Genomic DNA, 19,921 nt, shown 5'->3' with positions numbered 1-19,921 from the left:
TGTCCCTGATCAAGGTCACACAATATTCATCCACAGAAGTTGTTTTATGTCTGTCTCATTGTAGTTTTCCTAGTTTAACTCTTTGTTTTAGGCTAACTTCACAAACCTAGTTCCTGTTCAGAGACAGAACAACTAATATCTGCAGAGTTAAACTTCAAATTAGAAACAAAATTAAATCCCATTAAAGTAGAGATACTGTGGAAGCAAAAAATTCTAAAAACTCTGTTATTGTCAGTGTAAGTTTAGCTCTGATACTTTACTAAGACATTTTTGTTCTCCTTTATCCTCTGCTAACAGTTCCACTTTTTATTGCTTTGTCTCCCCTGCGTGCAGACAGTCAGCTCCAGACCTCACTCTCAGCTCACTCCTCACAGCGTCTGGAGCACACATTTCCAAAAATGAAAATATCAACTGGAGTTAGATAACGTGGCCGGCACATAGCTAGCATAATGTGCTTTGATCTACTTCTGACACAGCAAATAATAGAGACAGAAGAAGAGGAAGGGAGGGAGAGAGACTCAGCCAGAGGAGATAAGAAAAAAAAACCTAACCACAAAGGGGAACACACCCACTTATGAGACCAAAAAAAACACTCCAGGATATTATTTTGGATCTTCACACCACAAGCTTCTGCTCTTCTTCCTTATCATTCCTCACCCACTACAATCCCTGCCCCAGTCCCTCGCCATCCTGTCACCGGCTCCACTCAATGACAACCAAAGGTCAAATTTTCCCTTATTTAAGTCCTCCAGCACCCTCCATTTGTTTCCATAAAGGAAAAGGATGAGGCTGTTATAGTGTAGACAGAGGGAGGGGATCATGGCTCTGGTACAATGTGTGTGTCATCACACATGAACATGTGAAGGCAGGACACAACAGATGGATGCTGCACATAATGGGAAATGACAATACACATGCAGACAGGTGACCATACTTTTCTTTATCAGCAGTTTGGGATATCTTGGGTTGTAGTATTTGTAGTGGAGAGAGACTTTAGTGGCACTGGCATGTGGGAATTTTCACAACTAAAAATGACCAGACTAAAACATACTATTTCATGATTTACTGCTGCGTGTCTATGCCGTGCTGAAAGTCTTGTATCTACTCTTGTCTCTTTGTAGACCAGTTTCAGACCTTAGGAGAAAGAGCGTTTTCTTTTAACGTTTTAAACACTGAACTTAAAATTTGATTATTGAAGGTTTAGCCAAAATTCACCCAGATTGTCGCACTGGCTGCATAGCAGAAAAAGACAAACCACTAAAACATTTTCAGCCAGTAGAAGGAGGTTATGTCATTGGCATAGCTGTAAGTTCTAGGTAGCTAACTGCATGGCCATAACCAGCTATGGGGTTCAAGTACCACTGAACTCAAAGAACAGTTGCGTCATTAAGGAAGTGGGTAAGTTATTCTCTTGTGCTGTTTTAATTTCAAGAACACTGGAAAATCGCTAATTTACAACAAGGCAACAATTCCTGGCTAACAGCACCAGATACCAACACTGTGAAACTGAGATAATATTCCAAATGATTTTGATGCAATGATACAAACGAGTCCAAAAAGTCGGAAACTGGATCAAGAAAATTAGCAGTAACAAGAAGGAAAAGTAGCGCACTCTGGTGACTAGTGCAGGGGGCGCTCTAAGCAAGGAAATGGTTTTCCTTTGTTTCCCCTGTGATTTCTGGACAGAAATGTAAAAAGGTGAATCTAGGTTGTTAGGACCTAAACCTTGGAAGGGAAAGATCAATGCATAAGGCCAACAGGGGTCCTCACAATGGTTTGTGTGCGCGTGTGTGTAGCGTTGACTTCACAGAATTGACCTACATGAGTTGAGTGTTCAGGCGCACACCTGAGTGCGCCGAGCCCGGTTCTGACTCATCCTGCAAGAGTCAATCTCAGAGCTTCCTGTTCATAACTCTCGCCGTGTGTGTGTGTGTGTGTGTGTGTGTGCGAGAGAGAGATAGAGAGAGAGAAACCCGGTATCCACTGCCTGCGTCTTCAATTTATTACGTCGCAGCATGACGCACAGAAGAGGGAGAGTCAAGAGGAGAGGATGGATGGAGGGAGGGACGGATGGATGGATGGAAGAAAGGAAGGAAGGAAAGAAGGGGTGAGTAAGAGGGGAAAGTGGAAGAAGGGAGGAGGGAGGAGATGGGGATTTTGTCAGACACCCAGCATGCAATGACCTTAGTCTTGTGTCAAGGCGGAGGTCTCTCTCTCTCTCACACACACACACACACACACACACACACGCACTGTCTGCATGCCCGGTGTCATCCATGTGGAGACGAAAAACGTCAAAGCGCATCTTATTCCGCTCACATCTCTGCTGCCTGTCTGTCCTGCCTCTCCCCTCACACACACACACACACACACACACACACACACACACACTGAGATGCGATAGTAATCCCTACAGTAAACTGTGCAGACACTACACCCTGAAAACAGACACCTTTATGGGCACGAAAAGAGCAGAAGACCACCGAAGCGCTGCAACTTCCTGCGGGATAATTAGCGATAAGTAAACCTGGAAAATCACACATGTGTGTCGGTTTCATCTCATTTCTCTTCTTTTAAATTCTCCACATGCATGCATCCATCCATCCCTCCACATGGCGGGATATAAAGAAGCGTGCCCTTACTGATTGTCCGGGATCCTATGCAGCCCATGTTGTCTTACAGAGGCTCGTTCAGCTCGGGGAAAATAAAATCCATCCGTCCAGCAGGCATTTCTCCCCGGGTCTCTTTCTCTGCGCGTTCCCCCTCTCCTCCGTTCTCCTCTCTGTCTCTTCACTGTCCTCCTCTCCTCCGTATGTGAGAAGCAGAGAGGGTGTGTATGTGCGTGTCATCCGACTCTCTCCTCTCCCTCTCTCTCTCTCTCTCTCTCTCCGCCGTACCGTCGTCACACACTCCGGTTTCCCCCAGCCACTGCTGATGTTGCTCTATCGCTCTCCCTCGCTTTGTCGCTGGCACGCACACACTAACGCGGACGCGAACACATTGTCTTACATGGAAAGACAAACACAGTCATGCAGAAACATGGATGTGCACACGCGTAAAGGACGGGCAGCGGGAGTTTCTTCGGTGCTCTTATTTCCGTAAAGGTTATGAAGAACTTTCATCCAGATTTTACATATTTAGTCGCCACTACCAATTCAATGCAACACTCCCATTCCGGGAAAGACCCCAGAGCATGACTCATGAGGGACACCCTCATAGCTTAAAAGTAGGACGCAGATCTGATCTGATCGGGATATTTTGGATATGTTGAGACCCAAACTCAACCAAAGAACTCCACCTTCTACTTCAGTGATTTTTATCAACACAATATCTCTGCAATGTGTTTATTGGTTTTCTTTATTTCTTTAATTTGGCCAAAATTTTCACTTTTGCTTCAGTGCTAAAGGTTTGGGGGGTCAAATGTAAAGGTCAAGGTCAGTATATGTTTTTGGCCATAACTCAAGAATTATCACAAAATTATGACAAAATCTCCCACAAATGCCTAACAGGATCAAATGAAGCCATGCCCAGTGTTTTGTCTGTTTGTCTGTTTTTTTTTTATGTCCTGAAAAAAACAAACATTTATGGCCAATTTTGAATGGCAGACTGAGGAACAAAAGAAAGGGTGAAATAAAAATAAAAAATCTAGTCATTACTCAAATCAAAGAAGTCAGACCTGATTAAAATTTGACAGATTTTCCCTTCAAGACCATTTCCTGTTGCATCTCCAGACTGCTTTCAGTGTGTCTGCTATTTTTAGATCTCTCCATGAAAGCCTATTGTGTTGATTATGACCATGAGTACTTGTGATTTCAACTATAGCCCACTAAATTTGTACAGAGAGCAAACATCAGCTTCTCTTTTAAAACTGACCCGACCTTTAGCAGTTTCCATTTTGACAAGTTCCCTATTTGCAAGTCCAAATACAGCCAAACTGCAAATGTAAATGTGCCATTGTGGACTTTGTTTGCCACAACACAGGTTTCCTTTATAACCCGCCCAGCTCACTGGATTTGGTTTCCTGAGTCTTCAACATAAAATAGAAAAACAAGTCTAAATGTCGTCATTTTGACAGAGAGCTTTAACAATAGCCTCTCTACTGTCACCTTGCACAAAAAACATGTTACTTCATCTATTGCACTGATACAGCAGCAGAACGATAGCTGCGCTCTTTGGCAAATATGCTTCTTTAAATCTAAAAGCCATCCACCAGACAGAAATGAATATTTACCTCAAATGATTTCCACATCTGCAGTTTGTCTTCACAACAGTGTTGACACAGTCGAGTTTCAGCTACAGAAACAACTTAGTAGGGCCAGATGTCCAGTGTGTCATAACATTAGAACCAAATCTGACCAAAACAACATTTGCATAATGAAAGTATCCCAGAATAGTCTTTGCTGTCGGCCGCTGCGGTGCTAAGTTTGGCAAACTTTACTGTTTCACTTTGTCCACACAACCTTTCAGTGTGAGAATCATTTGCTGCTTTGAAGTATATTTTTCAAAAACATAATTATATTGTAATGTTTATCAGTGAAGTCATTAAGCCATTGTCTATAAAATGACATGATCCATAAATAAAAATGATGAGTAAATAAGCTGTGACTCCAATAATTTTGACATTTCTTCACAGCAAACATTTTAAATGTCAAGGAAAAAATGCCATAAAGTAATTAATGACATTAAAGATGAGTGTTTTACATTTAGGGGAGTCGGGTAAACTAAGAATCTCTATGAGTTCTCAGTTAGCTGTCAGAGCTTCTCCATTGGTGTAAAAAAGCAGTTTGTCTTTATCTGAAAAAGATGACAAATAAAAGATGTTTAAATATATTCACCTAAGAGTTTTAACGTGACCTGACCAGTTAACTTGATATATAAACCTGGGGTGGTACTGCAATATCCTCACGTCTTCAACTCCATAATCAGCAGTTTTAGTGAATAGTTGGTGTTATTTCTGATTACAGCAGGAGGCAGTCTTAGTTCCTGTTTATGTTGATGACATGACAAACTAGATCTTAACCCTCTAGGTTGGTGTGAGCTGGGAAATGTCTCTGCTACCTGCAACAAAGCACAGATAGGTTTTTCTACTGTAATTAAAAATAAACATATTCCACTAAAACTGACATCAACCTCTGTGGCAGTCCGGAGCTCAAAAACTGTAACAGCCACTTGAGTCTGGCTTCAAACGTTAGTCGATCTCGATAAACTGCCTTGTTGAAGTAAACATGTTTATAGCACTGAAACACACATTTGATCTCTGCTAAAACATTCCCTCTTCTTAACAACTGTAAGGTGGGTGAAATTTTTATAGCTCATTTATTTTCCAGAGCCTTAAGTTATGGGGTGACCACTTTGACTGATCACTGTCAGCATGCTGGGCTTCACCAGTCACTTCCTGTTTTAATCGGATACAGATATCAGTTTAAAATCCTCATTCTTACTTTTATGTCTTTATATCATCGAGCTTCTCCACCCTAACCCTCCAAACCGGATCCTTCGACCCACTGATAGCGATCTTCTGACTATTCCACGGACCCGTTTGAAAACAAAGGTGGATTGTGCTTTCCAAACCCTGGACTCTGTGGCTTCTTTTAAAAAACAGTAAACACATCTATTTAGACAGGCATTTGGGTAATGTTCTTGTGTAATATGTTGTTTTGGTTCATATGTTTTTATATTCCCTGTAAAGCACAATGCAATAGATTCCTGTCTTAAGAAGTGCTTTATAAATACATTTTACTTACTTACCTTTTCCAAATGGAACCACTGAATTGGACCTCTCGTCTGTGTTTTTGCTGTTAGTGCCCGTGAAGCTTTTTTAATGGAATTATCCACCTGATATTACATCTCGCTGTGTGGTGCAGACATCCAAGAAGTTTGTGGTCAGTCCTGTTGAGTGAAACTTGAATATTAATTTGCTTCTAACCACTAATTATCACCTATGTGTGTGTGTGTGCATTGCACCTGTACAGGTTATGGATGCAGCTCGATAACCAAGCATTTAACTTTCTCATTCAAATGTTGTCATTTCAGGCTCCACAAAACTGTGGTTCCATTGACCAGAGCAATGTTTGAATCTTTCCCTGTTGCCACTGAACACATCTGTTGCACACTACATGACTTATTTTTCTTCTTTTTTCCATGAGTTGATCAGTTAAATGCAAAACTCTGTGTTTAACTTTGAGAACCTGAGACCAAAACTGTTCATATTTTGCTGCACTCACAGCCCATGAGCTGTACGTCTTTTCATGGCTTCATCTGCACCCTTCAGCTACTAATCCACTCATATTAAACCTGTCAGCTCAGCTCTGACAGCGACATCCTTACTCATCGTTTGCACCCAGACGCCCGCCCATGAACCATCTGATGCACATTTCTTTAATATTCATCATCATCGTTGCTGGTAGGTCTGGAAGTTTTCATTCCACTTGGCTAAAGGTGAACAAGTGTTGATACGAGCGGCATCTCATGCATGTAACGCTGCAGCCTGTTTCGGTCTGCGGCTGGGCTTTCCTCTCACTCCCTCATCTGTCTCTCTCTAACAATGCAGTACAGCTGTTCCCCTCCTCCAAACATCCCTGCCCTGCCTCCCTTGCTGCCTCTCACACAATATGAATATGAAAACACGCGGTGATTCAGCTAAGCAGTGCAGCAGGCGAGGAAGGACGGGGCGCTCTAGACTCTATTAACTCAGATCTCCATTTCAGACGGATAACAGAACTCGACTCTCTGAACTCGACACTCAATAGATATCTGACCGAGCTGGAGGATTGGAAAAATAGAGTTCAAAATATGTTACACTGTGACAATAAACTCACATTTTATGCAGGAAAAAGCATTTTGAAGCTACTGAGCAAGCATTTCTGTCATTTCTCTTAAGACTGATGCATATCATGAGACATCAGAAGAAAATATTTAAGCTTTATAGGATCATTTATCTTTATTGCAGCTTTGCAGTTTTGTTTCGTAGCATGTGCCATCGTAGCCTTTCACCTCTGTGTTGGGTGGACCTGTTCTTTGATCAGTCCTGTGTCTTTTTGCTTGATGTAACTGGATGAAAGCATTAAAACCACCTGGAGAAACGACAGGTGAAGTTATCGTGATTAGTGACAGGCCTTAAAATCTCATGTTGATGTGTTTGAGTTTTGGTTTCTGTGTATTTATCTACTTTAGTTCCTCATGTTTCTTATCGTTGTTTCTATCGTTCCCTTATGTCTTCTTCTGTCTCACTTACAGTCACTTCCTGTTTTAATTTTCTGCATCTTAAGTAGCTCTACTTCCTGTCTCTGTCTTCTGTCTCTTGTCTTCTTTAATTCCCTAATTCTTTCCACCTATGTCTGTATCCCATTCAGCTCATTTTGTATATCGTCTATCTCTCTGACTGTTTGTCAGATCCTGGTTTGTGTTAGGCTTGATTTTTGTTTTTTCTACCACTTCTATAAACAGATCACCTTTGCCAGAGTAAAGATTGACTTCGTTTCTTCATTTAGTTTCTCTGCAGATGGATCCTCTTTTGAACAAAAACATGATATAAAAATATAAAAGCTGATATTCAGTACTGCACATCATTTCTTTGTATTTTGCTTCCAAGGATCTAAACATTCTTTAAAAATCTTTAAAGTGGTCTTCAGAAACAGTTCTCAAGGTTTTTCTGAAGATTTGTCAAAGTTCTTCTTTGGACATCGGCTGCTTTTGGACCTATTTTAATGCCATGTCAATTCTTGTACTTGTTCATTTTCAGAGGAATGTGTTTTAGACCCAGCGCTAAAGTCCGTGGCCAATAAATAACTCAAGCATAAAAAGGGCCCTTGCTCAAGGGATGAACCAGTGTTCACAGAATGGACAAAGAACCAATTTTAAATTGTATCTTTAGGCATTTTTTTTTATTAACGGCCCATCTTAAAAATATACATAATTTGTTCCCATTTCTTTAGTTGAGTTTGTGAAAAATGCCAACAATAACACACTTTGACAGGCAAAAACCTTTTGACCCAGCAGTGATTCCCAGACAGCTATTCACCAAACATTGGATATCTTAGCATGGTGTCCAGAGTGTCTCTGAAAACATGAGGAAACTAGACAAGTACAAAAATACAGTCGGATTTTGATCCACCATGTGATACAATGTGGCAGCATGTTGGCGCAGTGATTAGCACTGTTGCCTCATAGCAAAAAGGTCCTGAGTTTGATTCCCACCATCTGTCCAGGAGGAGTTTGCATCTTCTCCCTGTGTTGGTGTGGGTTCTCTTCCTCCCTCAGACATGCAGTTAGTGGTGTTAGGTTAATTGGAGACTGGCGATCAGTCATGGATCAGCCTCCCCAAAACTCAACATTACTGAAGCAGTGTGGGATCATCTGAACATAGAACAGGAAAAAATACCAGTGAGAATCCAAAGAAAAGCTTTGAATTTCCTTTAAAAAAGCTGGAGAACTATTCCAGAACACTACTTAAAGAAAGCCCGTCTCAGATAGTTGAGGCTGTGTTGAAGATTAAAGGTGCTCATACTAAATATGGACTTTAAAACTTGTTAGAATTGTACAGAACTCTGTTCGTACCTTATATACTGTAGTTTTCTGGTATGTTTCACATTTCAACAAATTCCTGCACTTGTTTCACATTTTTCATAGTAAAATATAAACAAACTAGGGGTGGCTCAAGACTTTTTCACAGTACTGTATAAGGCCCAGAAAGCACTCATACTCACAGGGAGCTAGTCAGAGTCAAACAATACTCTGAAACTGTCGAACACAGAATGAGTCATTCTGCTTTTACCTTCAGTTTTCATAGCTGAAAATAAAATGAATGGGACACTGGTGGGAAGTGACGTCTGTGCCCTGAGCTTTGCCAGATGTGCCCTGAAATTAAAAAGAATAAAAATATCAAGTCCAAAGTTCAGCACTGCATGTAAAAACATGGTTTCGGGCAGCTGGGTGCTGCACGTACTGTGGTGAGGAGACTCATGGTCTGATGATATTTGCAAATGCTGCCGTTTACTCTGATCAGAGGAGAAATGTTGACTCATATCAGCAAATTGAAAGTTGTCTTTGGGGGAGAGATGCAGAGCATATGGGAGGTTTTCTGTTAAGAATTATTAACAGTCATGGGTAGAAATGAAGAGATGAATGGGAATTAGATGGAAGGGAAGCAACATAGAAAGAGCAAAAAAGGGAGGTGAAACCCAAGCAACCATGGATGCTTTCCAAATAAAAACTCGCCTGAGAGAGTGAAGTGATGGAGGGATGAAAGAGAGGAGGAGGGCGAAGTCTGAGTCATGCTGAGAGATGAGGAGAAAGAATTCAAGCAGAGAAAATTTATGGGGAATATGAGCTTCTGTAGGAATAGGAAAAAAACTTGAGATGGGTAAAAAGAGTAAGAGACGGAGGAAAAAGGGTTATTAGTATTCTGGCTGAGAGAGGAGAAGGGAAGACAAGAAGGAGGTAGAGGAGGAAAAATGAGAGACGGGTGAGGTGACGGTGCAAAAGGAGCAGAAAATTAATGGGAACTGACAAGAAGGAGAAATGTTATGTGTCTACATAAAGACAAACAGTGCTAACTATTTATAGCTGGGAGTGTGTTACCGAGTCTGCATGATGCTTAATTGTACAGCTGGTTGTATGTGTGTTGTGTGTGTGTGTGTGTGTGTGTGTGTGTGTGTGTGTGTGTGTGTGTGTGTGTGTGTAGGTGTGTGTGCGTGTGTGTGTGTGTGTGTGTGTGTAGGTGTGTGTGTGTGTGTCCGTGCGTGTGATAGAGGGAGAGTGAGGGACGTATGAGCACAAAAGAAAGTGATGAAAGGCTTTTCAGAGGACAATAGTTGTTAAATTGCTTTTTAGCACCAAAACAAATGGGAGAAAACCACATGACTGAAATGTGTTGAAGCGATGTCCAGTTGTTTTTTCGCTCTTTTGTTTTTTGTTTTCGCTGTTTTTTCCAGTCCTGCAGGCCAGATGTCCTCACAGCAATAAAAATGTCCTGCTCATTTCCAGCACTTTCAAATAGTCCTCATCTTATGCTGTTGCTCAGTTTGTCTTATGTCTGAAACAAACCGTTACTGACTCCTTGCCTTTTAAGTCAGCTTTATTCTGATTGGCTGCCCCTCACAAACAGAGAATCTGATGACCTTATTAGGAATGTCTTTTCTCTGTGACATCACACAGTGCCAGGAGTAGAAAAAAATGATCATTTGGAGCTAAAACCAGCTCCTCCTACTCTGTGCTCTTTAATCCAGGGACATTATACATGTTACCTAATACTCTTACTCTCTGTCTTTTGTTGCCCTTGGTTGTCATAAAATTTGGGCCAAATTTTTATCTCATATTCAGTTGTGGTGAAGCCCTTCAGTTCATCCTCTGTCTGAAACGAGTTGTTTGAGCTCCTCCCCCTTTAAGCCAGCCTTCTTCTGATTGGCTGCCTTGCATGAACAAATGGAGGTGGGTGGAGCTTCAGTGGTCACAGCCAGTGCTGCGTGGCTCAAATAACTGTATATATGGATATCCTGTCTATGTGACACTAGAGAGTGCCAAGAGTACAAAACAACATCCAAATCAAACTGAGCCTCAGAGCTTATACAGCCACCCTGCCTTTAGCCTAAAATAGGAAAACCCTAACAATCAGATGACCCCCCTACGAGAAAGCATTTGGCGACAGTGCGAAGGAAAAACTCCCTTTTACCTGATCAGGTATATCCATGAATGTACTGCAACAGTGTTTTTTAAGCACAAAAAACTATTTTGCTGTATTGCTAGTGATGTGATAATTGCTCTACCTTGTTAAGAAGCAAGACAGTTTTTTCCTTGTGTTTCTTACTTTACTATGCAAATTCTGACTTTTAAGGTGCCTGGAGCACAGCATGACACCTTAAAGGTGGTCACCGTGGAGATGGTCAATGGCCCACCCCGTCATCATGTGAGTCTTTGGGATCATATGAGCAAAGATGTGAAGTGAGGGGGAAAAAGTCCAGCTGGCTTTAACTCAACCACCAAAATTACCTGGATGACTGAGAACTGAGAGAAAATATCCATTTTAGCAAATTTCATCAAAAGACCAAACTGTCTGTTTCTGGCTACCAGCTCCACGGCATCCTATGAAGATCTTTAAAAATCAAATGACAAAATCAGATTAATTAATCAAACACCACAAATATATACATATGCAAGAGGTCAAGGCCTGATCAAAAATGTGATTTGATTTGTTCCCACTTCATGAAAGTCTCAGAACCAATTCAAATCAAGACGAGTAAATAAATGAATACATATTCAGATTAGGTTGATGCACTTTTTCCCTTTTACCTAAAACTAAACAAAAAATAATAATAATAAAAATACAGCCACTTCTTTTGGATGGAAGAAGAAATAAAGAAAAGAATAGATATAAGTAACAAAAGTAATTATTTCTATCTAAAAGTAGCTCAGCTCCAACCAGATTTCTGTCTGTTGGTTTTTTTCCTTCCTTTTGTTGATAATGTTTTTTTGCAGAACATCAGTCTGCCTTACTATCATCAGAATTCATGCAGTCGCCTCTGGCTGGTTTTTGGAGTCGCTAAGGTTAGCTTTGGAATTAGCTTGAGGTTAGAGGTTTTCGAGGGAAAGGTCGGAGCGGCTCGTCTTCAGAAGATGTGTTTAGATGAAGGCAGCAGCGTGGCTGTCTGCTGGGTAATCCTGTCCTTGGCAGCTGGAGAGGAGGACTTACTCCTTAAATACTCACCCTGACTGCTTAAAGAGCTTCAACACACGGGGTTTCCTCTGCGGGGCGGGAGGGGCTCATCAGCTGAACATGTGGCTTTACAAACCTGTTGCAGTGCAGTAAATATAGAGCACACCCTTCATAAGAGCAAAATGAGTTTGCTCTGTTCATTTATTTTTACACTTATCACCTAAAACAGTCAAGTAAACAATCATGAAAGAGTAACAACTCAAAGACGGGGACACAAATGCAGGATGTTCAAGTAAAATCCAAACATTTCATGTTTACCATCAAATTCTCCCTGCTGGCACCGTCCTGGAGAATTGGATGAACCCAGAATCTCAGTTTCTAAGTTATCAAGTAATTTTATTTTCACCTGTCCTGGTAATATGATCAGCATTCACTCTACTTTAGCTCCAATTTGAGTCCTGAGGACCGTTTCTGGATCTCCAGCTGCTAAATGCTGCAGGATTTATGATCTAGTCTTTAAACATTAGCATGGTGCTTCAGCTCATTTCCAGTGCCGTTTATTGTTTTTCCTTTCATAACAAAAATAATTATAGCCTCTGTAATAGCTTTAGCATTTGCAAATCCTATAAAGTTACCATAAAGGTTGCTGCTTTAATTCAACCTTGACACCTCAGCACCATTCTCTGTGATACGAATGACGATTACACAGTGACATACTAACACACACACGCACACACACAAGGCCCAGCAGCAGGTTATAGGCTTCACAGAGCTCACAGTAAATGCCACAACGATTGATCCCACACTTGAGTCCGGCAGAATCGATACTCTTTGTTTTCAGCTCACAGTGTCGTCCCCGCTGCTCGGCTCCCCGCTGCCGCCAAAAGGCCTCCGAAGCAGCGTTTGGGCTGCTCGTCAGGCTTCTGAAACCAAAACAAAACGGCTCCCGAGGGTCGAGTTCACCGGCACTGTGCTGAGCGGGGAACCAAAGTGATGTAAAAGAAAATGTGAAAGCATCCAGCTGAGGAGAAAAAAGTGAAATCCTCCATTCCCGGCTGTTTCCATGTCTGTCAAGGGTTTCATCTGGATAAGGTCCCATTAGTCAAGCACACCTGAAGCCTTCACTATGTAACCTATTCTTTTTCATGTCTTTATGTGCCATACTCTGAATTACATTTAAGATATTTTAAGTGATATTTTGTATTTAATGAGAATTTTGAAGGTGCAAGCATGGCTAGGAAGATTTCAGGCTTTTGATGCTTATTTCATGACATTTCCTTTCTTGTATCTTGTATCTTACAGTTCTCCTATAGTTACCACTGTCTAGAAAAGACAAGTTTTAGGCAAATGTAGGGAAGAAGTAACTCCAGGATGTGTTTTTTCGTAGTCAAAGTCATTGTACTTCTGGCACAGCAAGAAATCTGGGTATATACAGTATCTCTAATACCTCAGATTCCGTCCTCTTTCTTTGGGTTTAGCTAAATCACTGTTAGTAGCTGCAACACTGTTAGCAGCTGAGTGGCACAAAGCTCAGAGAGCAGCGCTCCCCTGCTGTTTTCTCATCTGACTGACACTGTGACTCTGAAATAAAAGCTGCAGATATTAAATTATCAGCTCTACTCCTCACTTTGCTCAACACTCAGGCGTCAGTGGCAGAAAACGGCTCAGAAAATTTAACTATCTGCTCGAAACACATGTTGTTCACCATCTGGCTAAATAAATTAGCTTTCTTTCTCCCATTTGCAGCACACAGAAAGCCATAATATGTGCCTGATAAACAACAAAATGTGGCCAAGTCCAGGTTAGTGCCTCCTGTTAGGAGGGGTGAGGCCGATAGCACACAGCCTTCAGCCACAACTGCCTGTGCTGGCACACTTTTCAGCTAATGCGTCTCCGCCCCTGACTCCAGTATCAAGGTGGATGAGTGTGAAAAAAATATAAATAACCCCATAAAGTTGTTATGAAGGGCGAAGCTGTCCACAGACACCAGTACTGTTTTTTGTAGCAGGCTGCTAAGATGTTTATTTCTGCTGGAAAGTTGGTCATTTTAAAATGAGAGTGTGGGGCTTGACTCCCTTTTGGACAGAGCCTCTAGTGGCCAACTGAGGAACTTCTGTTAATGAAGCACATAGCAGACAGGTCAGGCCCGGATCTGGTGTTAAGCCGGCACTGCTGGCTGACTTCTGGCATGGTAAGTGGTATGTCATCCAGATATGGGCCGGGCATAGATGGCACTGTTTATGCGATGGCATGCCACATCTGACCTGATTGTGGTTTGGTTTATGTGGCCCAGGCTCATAGAAAACAGGTCTGGCCCAGATCTGGCATCAAGCTGGCACTTCTGACTGACTGGTGTCTTGGCAGGCTGTATGCCAACCAGATGTGGGCCAGGTCTGGCAATGATGGTGCTATTTATTTTCCTATTTTCCTATTTCAGTTAGAATTCAATTCAATTCAGTTTTATTTATATAGCACCAAATCACAACAAAAGTCTTCCCTCGGTTCTGAAGGACAAGCTGGAGAACTCTGGAGTGGACCATCACCTCACTACCTGGATTTTGGACTACCTCACCGACCGACCACAGTATGTGAGGACTCAGGGCTGTGTGTCGGACAGGGTCGTCTGCAGTACGGGGGCCCCACAGGGAACGGTTCTGGCTCCGTTCCTCTTCACCATCTACACTGCAGACTTCTCCCACAACTCCACCCAGTGCTTCCTGCAGAAGTTCTCTGATGACTCTGCAATAGTCGGCCTCATCACTGATGGGGACGACATGGAGTACAGAGGACTGACTCAGGACTTTGTGGACTGGTGCCAGCTGAACTACCTCCAGATCAATGCCAGTAAAACCAAGGAGCTGGTGGTAGACTTCCGCAGGCACAAACATCCTCCACTGCAACCACTGAACATCCAAGGTATGGACATCGAGGCTGTGGACAGCTACAGGTACCTTGGTGTTCATCTGAACAGCAAACTGGACTGGACTCATAATTCAGACGCCCTCTACAGGAAAGGGCAGAGCAGGCTGTACCTGCTGCGGAGACTCAGGTCGTTTGGAGTGGAGGGCCCACTCCTGGAGACCTTCTATGACTCTGTGGTGGCCTCAGCCATCTTTTATGGTGTGGTCTGCTGGGGCGGCAACATCTCTGCTGGGGACAGGAAGAGACTGAACAGGCTGATCCGAAGGGCCAGCTCTGTTCTAGGATGCCCTCTGGACCCAGTGGAGGTGGTGAGTGACAGGAGAATGGTGGCTAAGCTGTCATCCCTGTTGGACAACATCTCCCACCCCATGCATGAGACTGTGACAGCACTGAGCAGCTCCTTCAGTGGGAGACTGCGGCACCCACGGTGTGGGACGGAGAGATTTCGCAAGTCTTTCCTCCCCACTGCTGTCAGACTCCACAACAAAGACTTCAACTGATCAAACATACACATCCACACATGTGCAATAACACTAATGTGCAATAATCTTTTCTGGCATCGTTGTATTTTTACTCAGTTGTATATAGCATTTGTATTTTATTTTTATCTTATTGTATATTTTATTCTATTTTATTCTACTGTATATAGTATTGTATTTTATTTTATTCTATTCTGTACAGTTGTGTACTGTATTTATTCTTATTTTATTTTATTCTAATTTTTGCTTCATAACTTTTGCACTGTCCACTTCCTGCTGTGATAAAACAAATTTCCCACGTGTGGGACTAATAAAGGTTATCTTATCTTATCTTATCTTAAGTCGCCTCAAGGCGCTTTATATTGTACAGTAGATCGCACAATAATAGATAGACCCAAATGCCATGTTGCAATACTATACTGCTATGATAGCCAACGTTTCAAATGCAGGTTTGACAGTTTTGTGAGTGCACACTTTATCCAAAACCTAGTGAGGGTTTATTTATGTTTACCACCGGGTTGCTGTAGCTTAGGAGGCAGAGCAGGCCACTTACGGATCAGAAGGTTAGTGGTTCGATCCCTGGCTTCTCCAGGCTGCATGTCAGGAGTGTCAATGTGTGTGAATGTAGTTAGGAAGCACTCAGTTTAGAGAAAGTGTGTGTGAATGTGGCATGTTGTATAGAGCACTATGAGTAATCTGGGAGAGTAGAAAAGCGCTATATATGAATCAGTCCGTTCACTGTCTGAACAGAGTTTCGTCATGTTACTTTTGTACTATTATGTTCTGGCACGTTGTTATTACACGGCTTGATTAAGGTACACATTAGGCTGACATCTGGGGCCAGAGCTGAAACTGTTCTGGGCCAGCACAGGACCACCAGTGTGTCTGCAACTGGCCCGTGGCTGCACACAACTTACACATGGCCCACATACCGTAAAGAATGACGGCCCTTTGGTGGCCCAGATCAGGTTTGCCAGAGGTAATCCACACATGGGCCAGCACAGGACCACCAGTGTGTCTGCAAATGGCCTTGTATGGTATGTGGGCCATGTTTAAGCACATTGTGTGGGCCAGATCTGAGCCATACCAATTTTGCTATGTGGGCATTAGTTCAATAAGAATGATCTGTAATTGCTGTTTTTTTACAACACTTTCCCACACTGTCTCAGTCCTGACATGTAGTCCAATCATCTTCTTGACTTCTTGTCTTTGGGCCAATCAGCCTCCGCCCTGCATGGTTAAAATCTGTGCTCTCCGCCATGTCCACCTCACCCAAGTCACTTAGAGCTCCATCCAAACCTCAGTCTTCATCTTCATCACCAGTCTCCAGTCTCTGGGGGTCCTGTCCTCAGTCCTATCAGTGCTGGGATTCCTTTCTGTCATAGTGGATCATCTGAGTTAAATCAATTTCTCTGTCTCAATAAATCTAGTTCAATTCTTCCAAATCGTCCCTCGTTATTAAACTTTCAAACTGGCTTCATGTATTTTTCAGCCCCAAAGATTGCTGCTTGGGTAATAACAGAGAGACATCCCAGTGATCTGAATATGCCCCATGAGCAAGTGCTTAGTGATGATGAGGAAGAGGAAGGACTCCCCTCTGAAAGAAATTGAAATATCTATATTGATGTAGATATTGGAAGATTGTCCCACAAACAAGGTCATCATTTTTCCTAATGACTTACCTGTTTAATCAAAGGTTTTACCTTCTCCACCTTCTTGTAGTGCAAAGTGGCATTACACTAATAGATTTTGGGGGGAATAGAAAGTCACAGAGATTGTCTCTTTAGATCATTTTAGGTTTTATAACAATTTAAAACAAGCACCAATTATCTGCTGTACCAGTCACAAGCCAGTATTGTTTTAACCTACACTTTGTCTCTTTTTTGTCAGCATTCCAAAACAAAGGCACATTTGTTGTCTCACTGCTTCAAATTTAGTTTTTGGAGTGTAAGCTAATAAACTGGGCGAATGAATTATGAATGAAAAATCCCACACGGCCCACACCAGCCTTTGCCAGCAGCATCCATCCCATCTCATTTACCTCTCCTCTCACCTGGTTTCCTGCCAGTTATCCAAGCATCCTCTCTGCAGAGCTGATTAGAGGCCCCTTCCTGTAAAAGAGGACAACACAAGGACGACGCGCTCATCGTCTGCCAGCAGAGCTCTTAGATTTTAGCCGGTCTGGCCGAGGCAGAGGCTGCAGCTCGATGAAGATGGATGGTCTAATCCATCGTGCGGAGAAAAGGTGGGTTAAAGTGGTGGTTTGCAAAACTGTCTGTCACACGCTTAATGAGCTAATCACACACTGCTCCAAGCTTGTGCTTATGATCTGCAAGTCAGCTGTTATTTCACTTTATTTCTCTTTGTGTGTGCATGTTTGTTTCTCCTGTAGAGTCCTCAGCTGACACCTAAAAAATAATGTTTCCTTTCTTCTAAGCAAAAAGCTCTGCTGATTATTAGGCATGAAAAATTATTTAGATTTGCTCCAGAAACTTAAAATATTGCTGTAAAAGTCTCATTTTTTCAATATCGATCAATATTTTTATATAAACTGTGAATCACAGGACATGTGAAACTGTTATTGATGAGCCGGTCCTGCAGTTCTGTGCAGGTTCACAGTGATTTATGGTGTTTTTCTCTTAACAGTTTTTTTCTTTTTCTGCTTACAGATTCTCATAGCCCTGTTCTGTGGAAACGGGTACAGAAAACCCTGCAAGCATGACCTGCTAAGGACAAAATAACTGACAGGCAAATTTAGAGATTATATCTGGTAAACCTGGTGGAATATTTAGAAGCTGCAGGGCTGGATATTTCCTTCAGGAATTGGTGAAGAAAAGTAGAGTTAAAAGAAAGACAATCTTTTGTATTCATCCCACATTCATCAAGTAGCATAAATGGCATTATGTGACTGGATGACATCACATCGGCTGAACACAAAAGTGACTCTAAATGAGTGATCACGCTGCTCTGTGACTGATGAGTGTGTAAATAACCGAGTGTTTGTGAAACAAATGCAAGTAAAAAACAAAAGTTGACTGAAATCATGTATAAAAGTTGTTATTAAAAGGTGATTTTATCTTGTTTTTTGTAGGATTAATTGCCTGTGAAAACCAAAGACAAGAGAATTATGGTTAAATGTCATAAAAGTCAAGATAAAATCTACAGTTTCACTTAATGCAAGGTTAACAAACTCAAACTATTACACAAAAATCAGCTAATCTGGCAGTAATCAAAGTAGCAGGTGCTGGCCTTTTTTTACATGCTGCTTTGCAAAGAAACGGCGTGCTGCTGGAAGCAGCCATCAGAAGATGCGTACACTGTGGCCATAAAGGATGGACACATACAGAAAACAATACTCTGGTAGTCTCTGGTGTTTAAGCAATGCTGAGCTGGTACTAAGGGATCGAAAGTGTGCCATGAAAACATGGCCCCCACCATCACGTGCCTGAAATGTTTTAGCTTTCATGCTCATCAGACCAGGCACCGATTTTCCAATTTTCTCTTGTTCAGTTTTCAGTTATTGTTCAGGTGAACCTGTGTGAAAACATTTTCACCCAAACGCTCACTGGATATTTTCTCTTTTTCTGACAATTCTCCATAAAAAGATGGTTGCGAGGGAAAATCTGTGTAGATCAGCAGTTTGTGAAATGCTCACAGCAGCCAGTCAACTCTGAATGTTTCATGGTTGCTGCAACATTCAGAGTCACACAAGTTACCTTTTTTCCCCAGTTAGATATTTATGTTAATGAGCAGTTGAACAGATGTACCTAACAAAGTGACTGGTGAGTATAAGCATCAGAGAATAACAGCTCCCAACAACAGGTTGGAAGTTGTTTCTTTTAATTACCCTGAACTACTTTTACCATGTTTGGCTGTGCTACAGTAGGACGTATCTAAGCTGTCTGCCACTCTGACTGCAAATGCTAAATCCAAAGTAAAATCATATTTCTGCAAGATGCTGGTTTTCTTTCTTAGGAGCTGTCATATTGTCCATATTTTTCTACAGTGGATGCTTCATCATGTCTTCCATTTATAATTAGGGCTGGATGGCTTCTCCAGTCTGCATGTTGAAGCTTTTTTGGCAAAATAATGAGTCCCAAATTGTCCCCAATGGTCCATCAGATTATACGTGTGTGTGTGTGTGTGTGTGTGTGTGTGTGTGTGTGTGTGTGTGTGTGTGTGTGTGTGTGTGTGTGTGTGATAGTTAGAAAGCAAACAAAAAAAAGTAGTGTAAAGTACTTTATAAGAAGCTTGTAGCAGTTCTAAAGCTCAGAATATAAAAAACTGCTATAAGCTGTGTTACATTTATTTAGTTACTCATGCCACAACCGTCAGCTGATGTTGGTGTACTTGTGCAGTCTACTCAGTTTGTTTGCTTTAAATTTAAAAGAAAACAATATTTAAAACCTTGCCAGTCAAAAACAGATGTTTCCAGCAGAGCTCTTAAAGTTTTGTGCTTTTAACCACATCTCAGGACCTGTCTGTGCGGTGAGGTTTACTCAGACGTCCTGTTGGCTTGAGCCAACCTTTTTACCGGTAAAGAAGTAACTTTGAATTTAGGTTAATTGAAACATTTTGATTCTTCATCATTTTGTTGAACTAATGAACCCATTTGTTTTAGCTTTTTAACATTTCAAACATTTGGTTTCACACACTTTGGTCATGTGACCAGACAGTAAAGCCTATGATGAAAGATAAAAGTAGTAAATAACAAATACATTTTTATCAGGAAGGTTTGACTTGAGCTGCCTCAGCAGGTTGTAAATGGTCTCACTAGAGGGCGCCAAACAGCAGTGAAAGGGAGGCTTGTTGATTTATGTGAGAGTGGAAATGTTTTTTTCTCCTAGCTCGTCCACTAAAGTTTCAATTC

The 19,921-nt window shown here is 41.8% G+C and overlaps 1 protein-coding gene and 1 long non-coding RNA gene across 6 annotated transcripts in view; one reads left to right on the top strand and one right to left on the bottom strand.

The window, feature by feature from the left end:
- The window catches only part of LOC100706767 (involucrin), a 72,938-nt gene extending 70,031 nt beyond the window's left edge, over positions 1-2,907 (bottom strand). For 3 of the 5 annotated variants that reach the window (XM_019350943.2, XM_005457539.4, XM_019350944.2), the window contains exon 1: positions 2,643-2,906. In XM_019350943.2, the coding sequence (XP_019206488.1) occupies positions 2,643-2,670 (28 nt within the window). In that variant the 5' untranslated portion in view covers positions 2,671-2,906. Of the gene's footprint in view, positions 1-2,642 lie in introns of all 5 variants that reach the window. The other 2 variants (XM_019350946.2, XM_005457537.4) reach the window with 2 other exon arrangements.
- Positions 972-18,132, top strand: LOC112843573 (uncharacterized). Its single transcript, XR_003216017.1, has 3 exons — positions 972-1,398; positions 17,120-17,296; positions 17,721-18,132. It is a non-coding gene; the product is annotated as an uncharacterized LOC112843573 (long non-coding RNA).
- The last annotated feature ends 1,789 nt before the right edge of the window (positions 18,133-19,921 follow it).

The sequence above is a fragment of the Oreochromis niloticus genome, linkage group LG22, assembly GCF_001858045.2.
Source record: "Oreochromis niloticus isolate F11D_XX linkage group LG22, O_niloticus_UMD_NMBU, whole genome shotgun sequence".
NCBI lineage: Eukaryota > Metazoa > Chordata > Actinopteri > Cichliformes > Cichlidae > Oreochromis > Oreochromis niloticus.
Note: the sequence above shows the minus strand (reverse complement) of the source record. Positions and strands in the feature narration are given on the sequence as shown.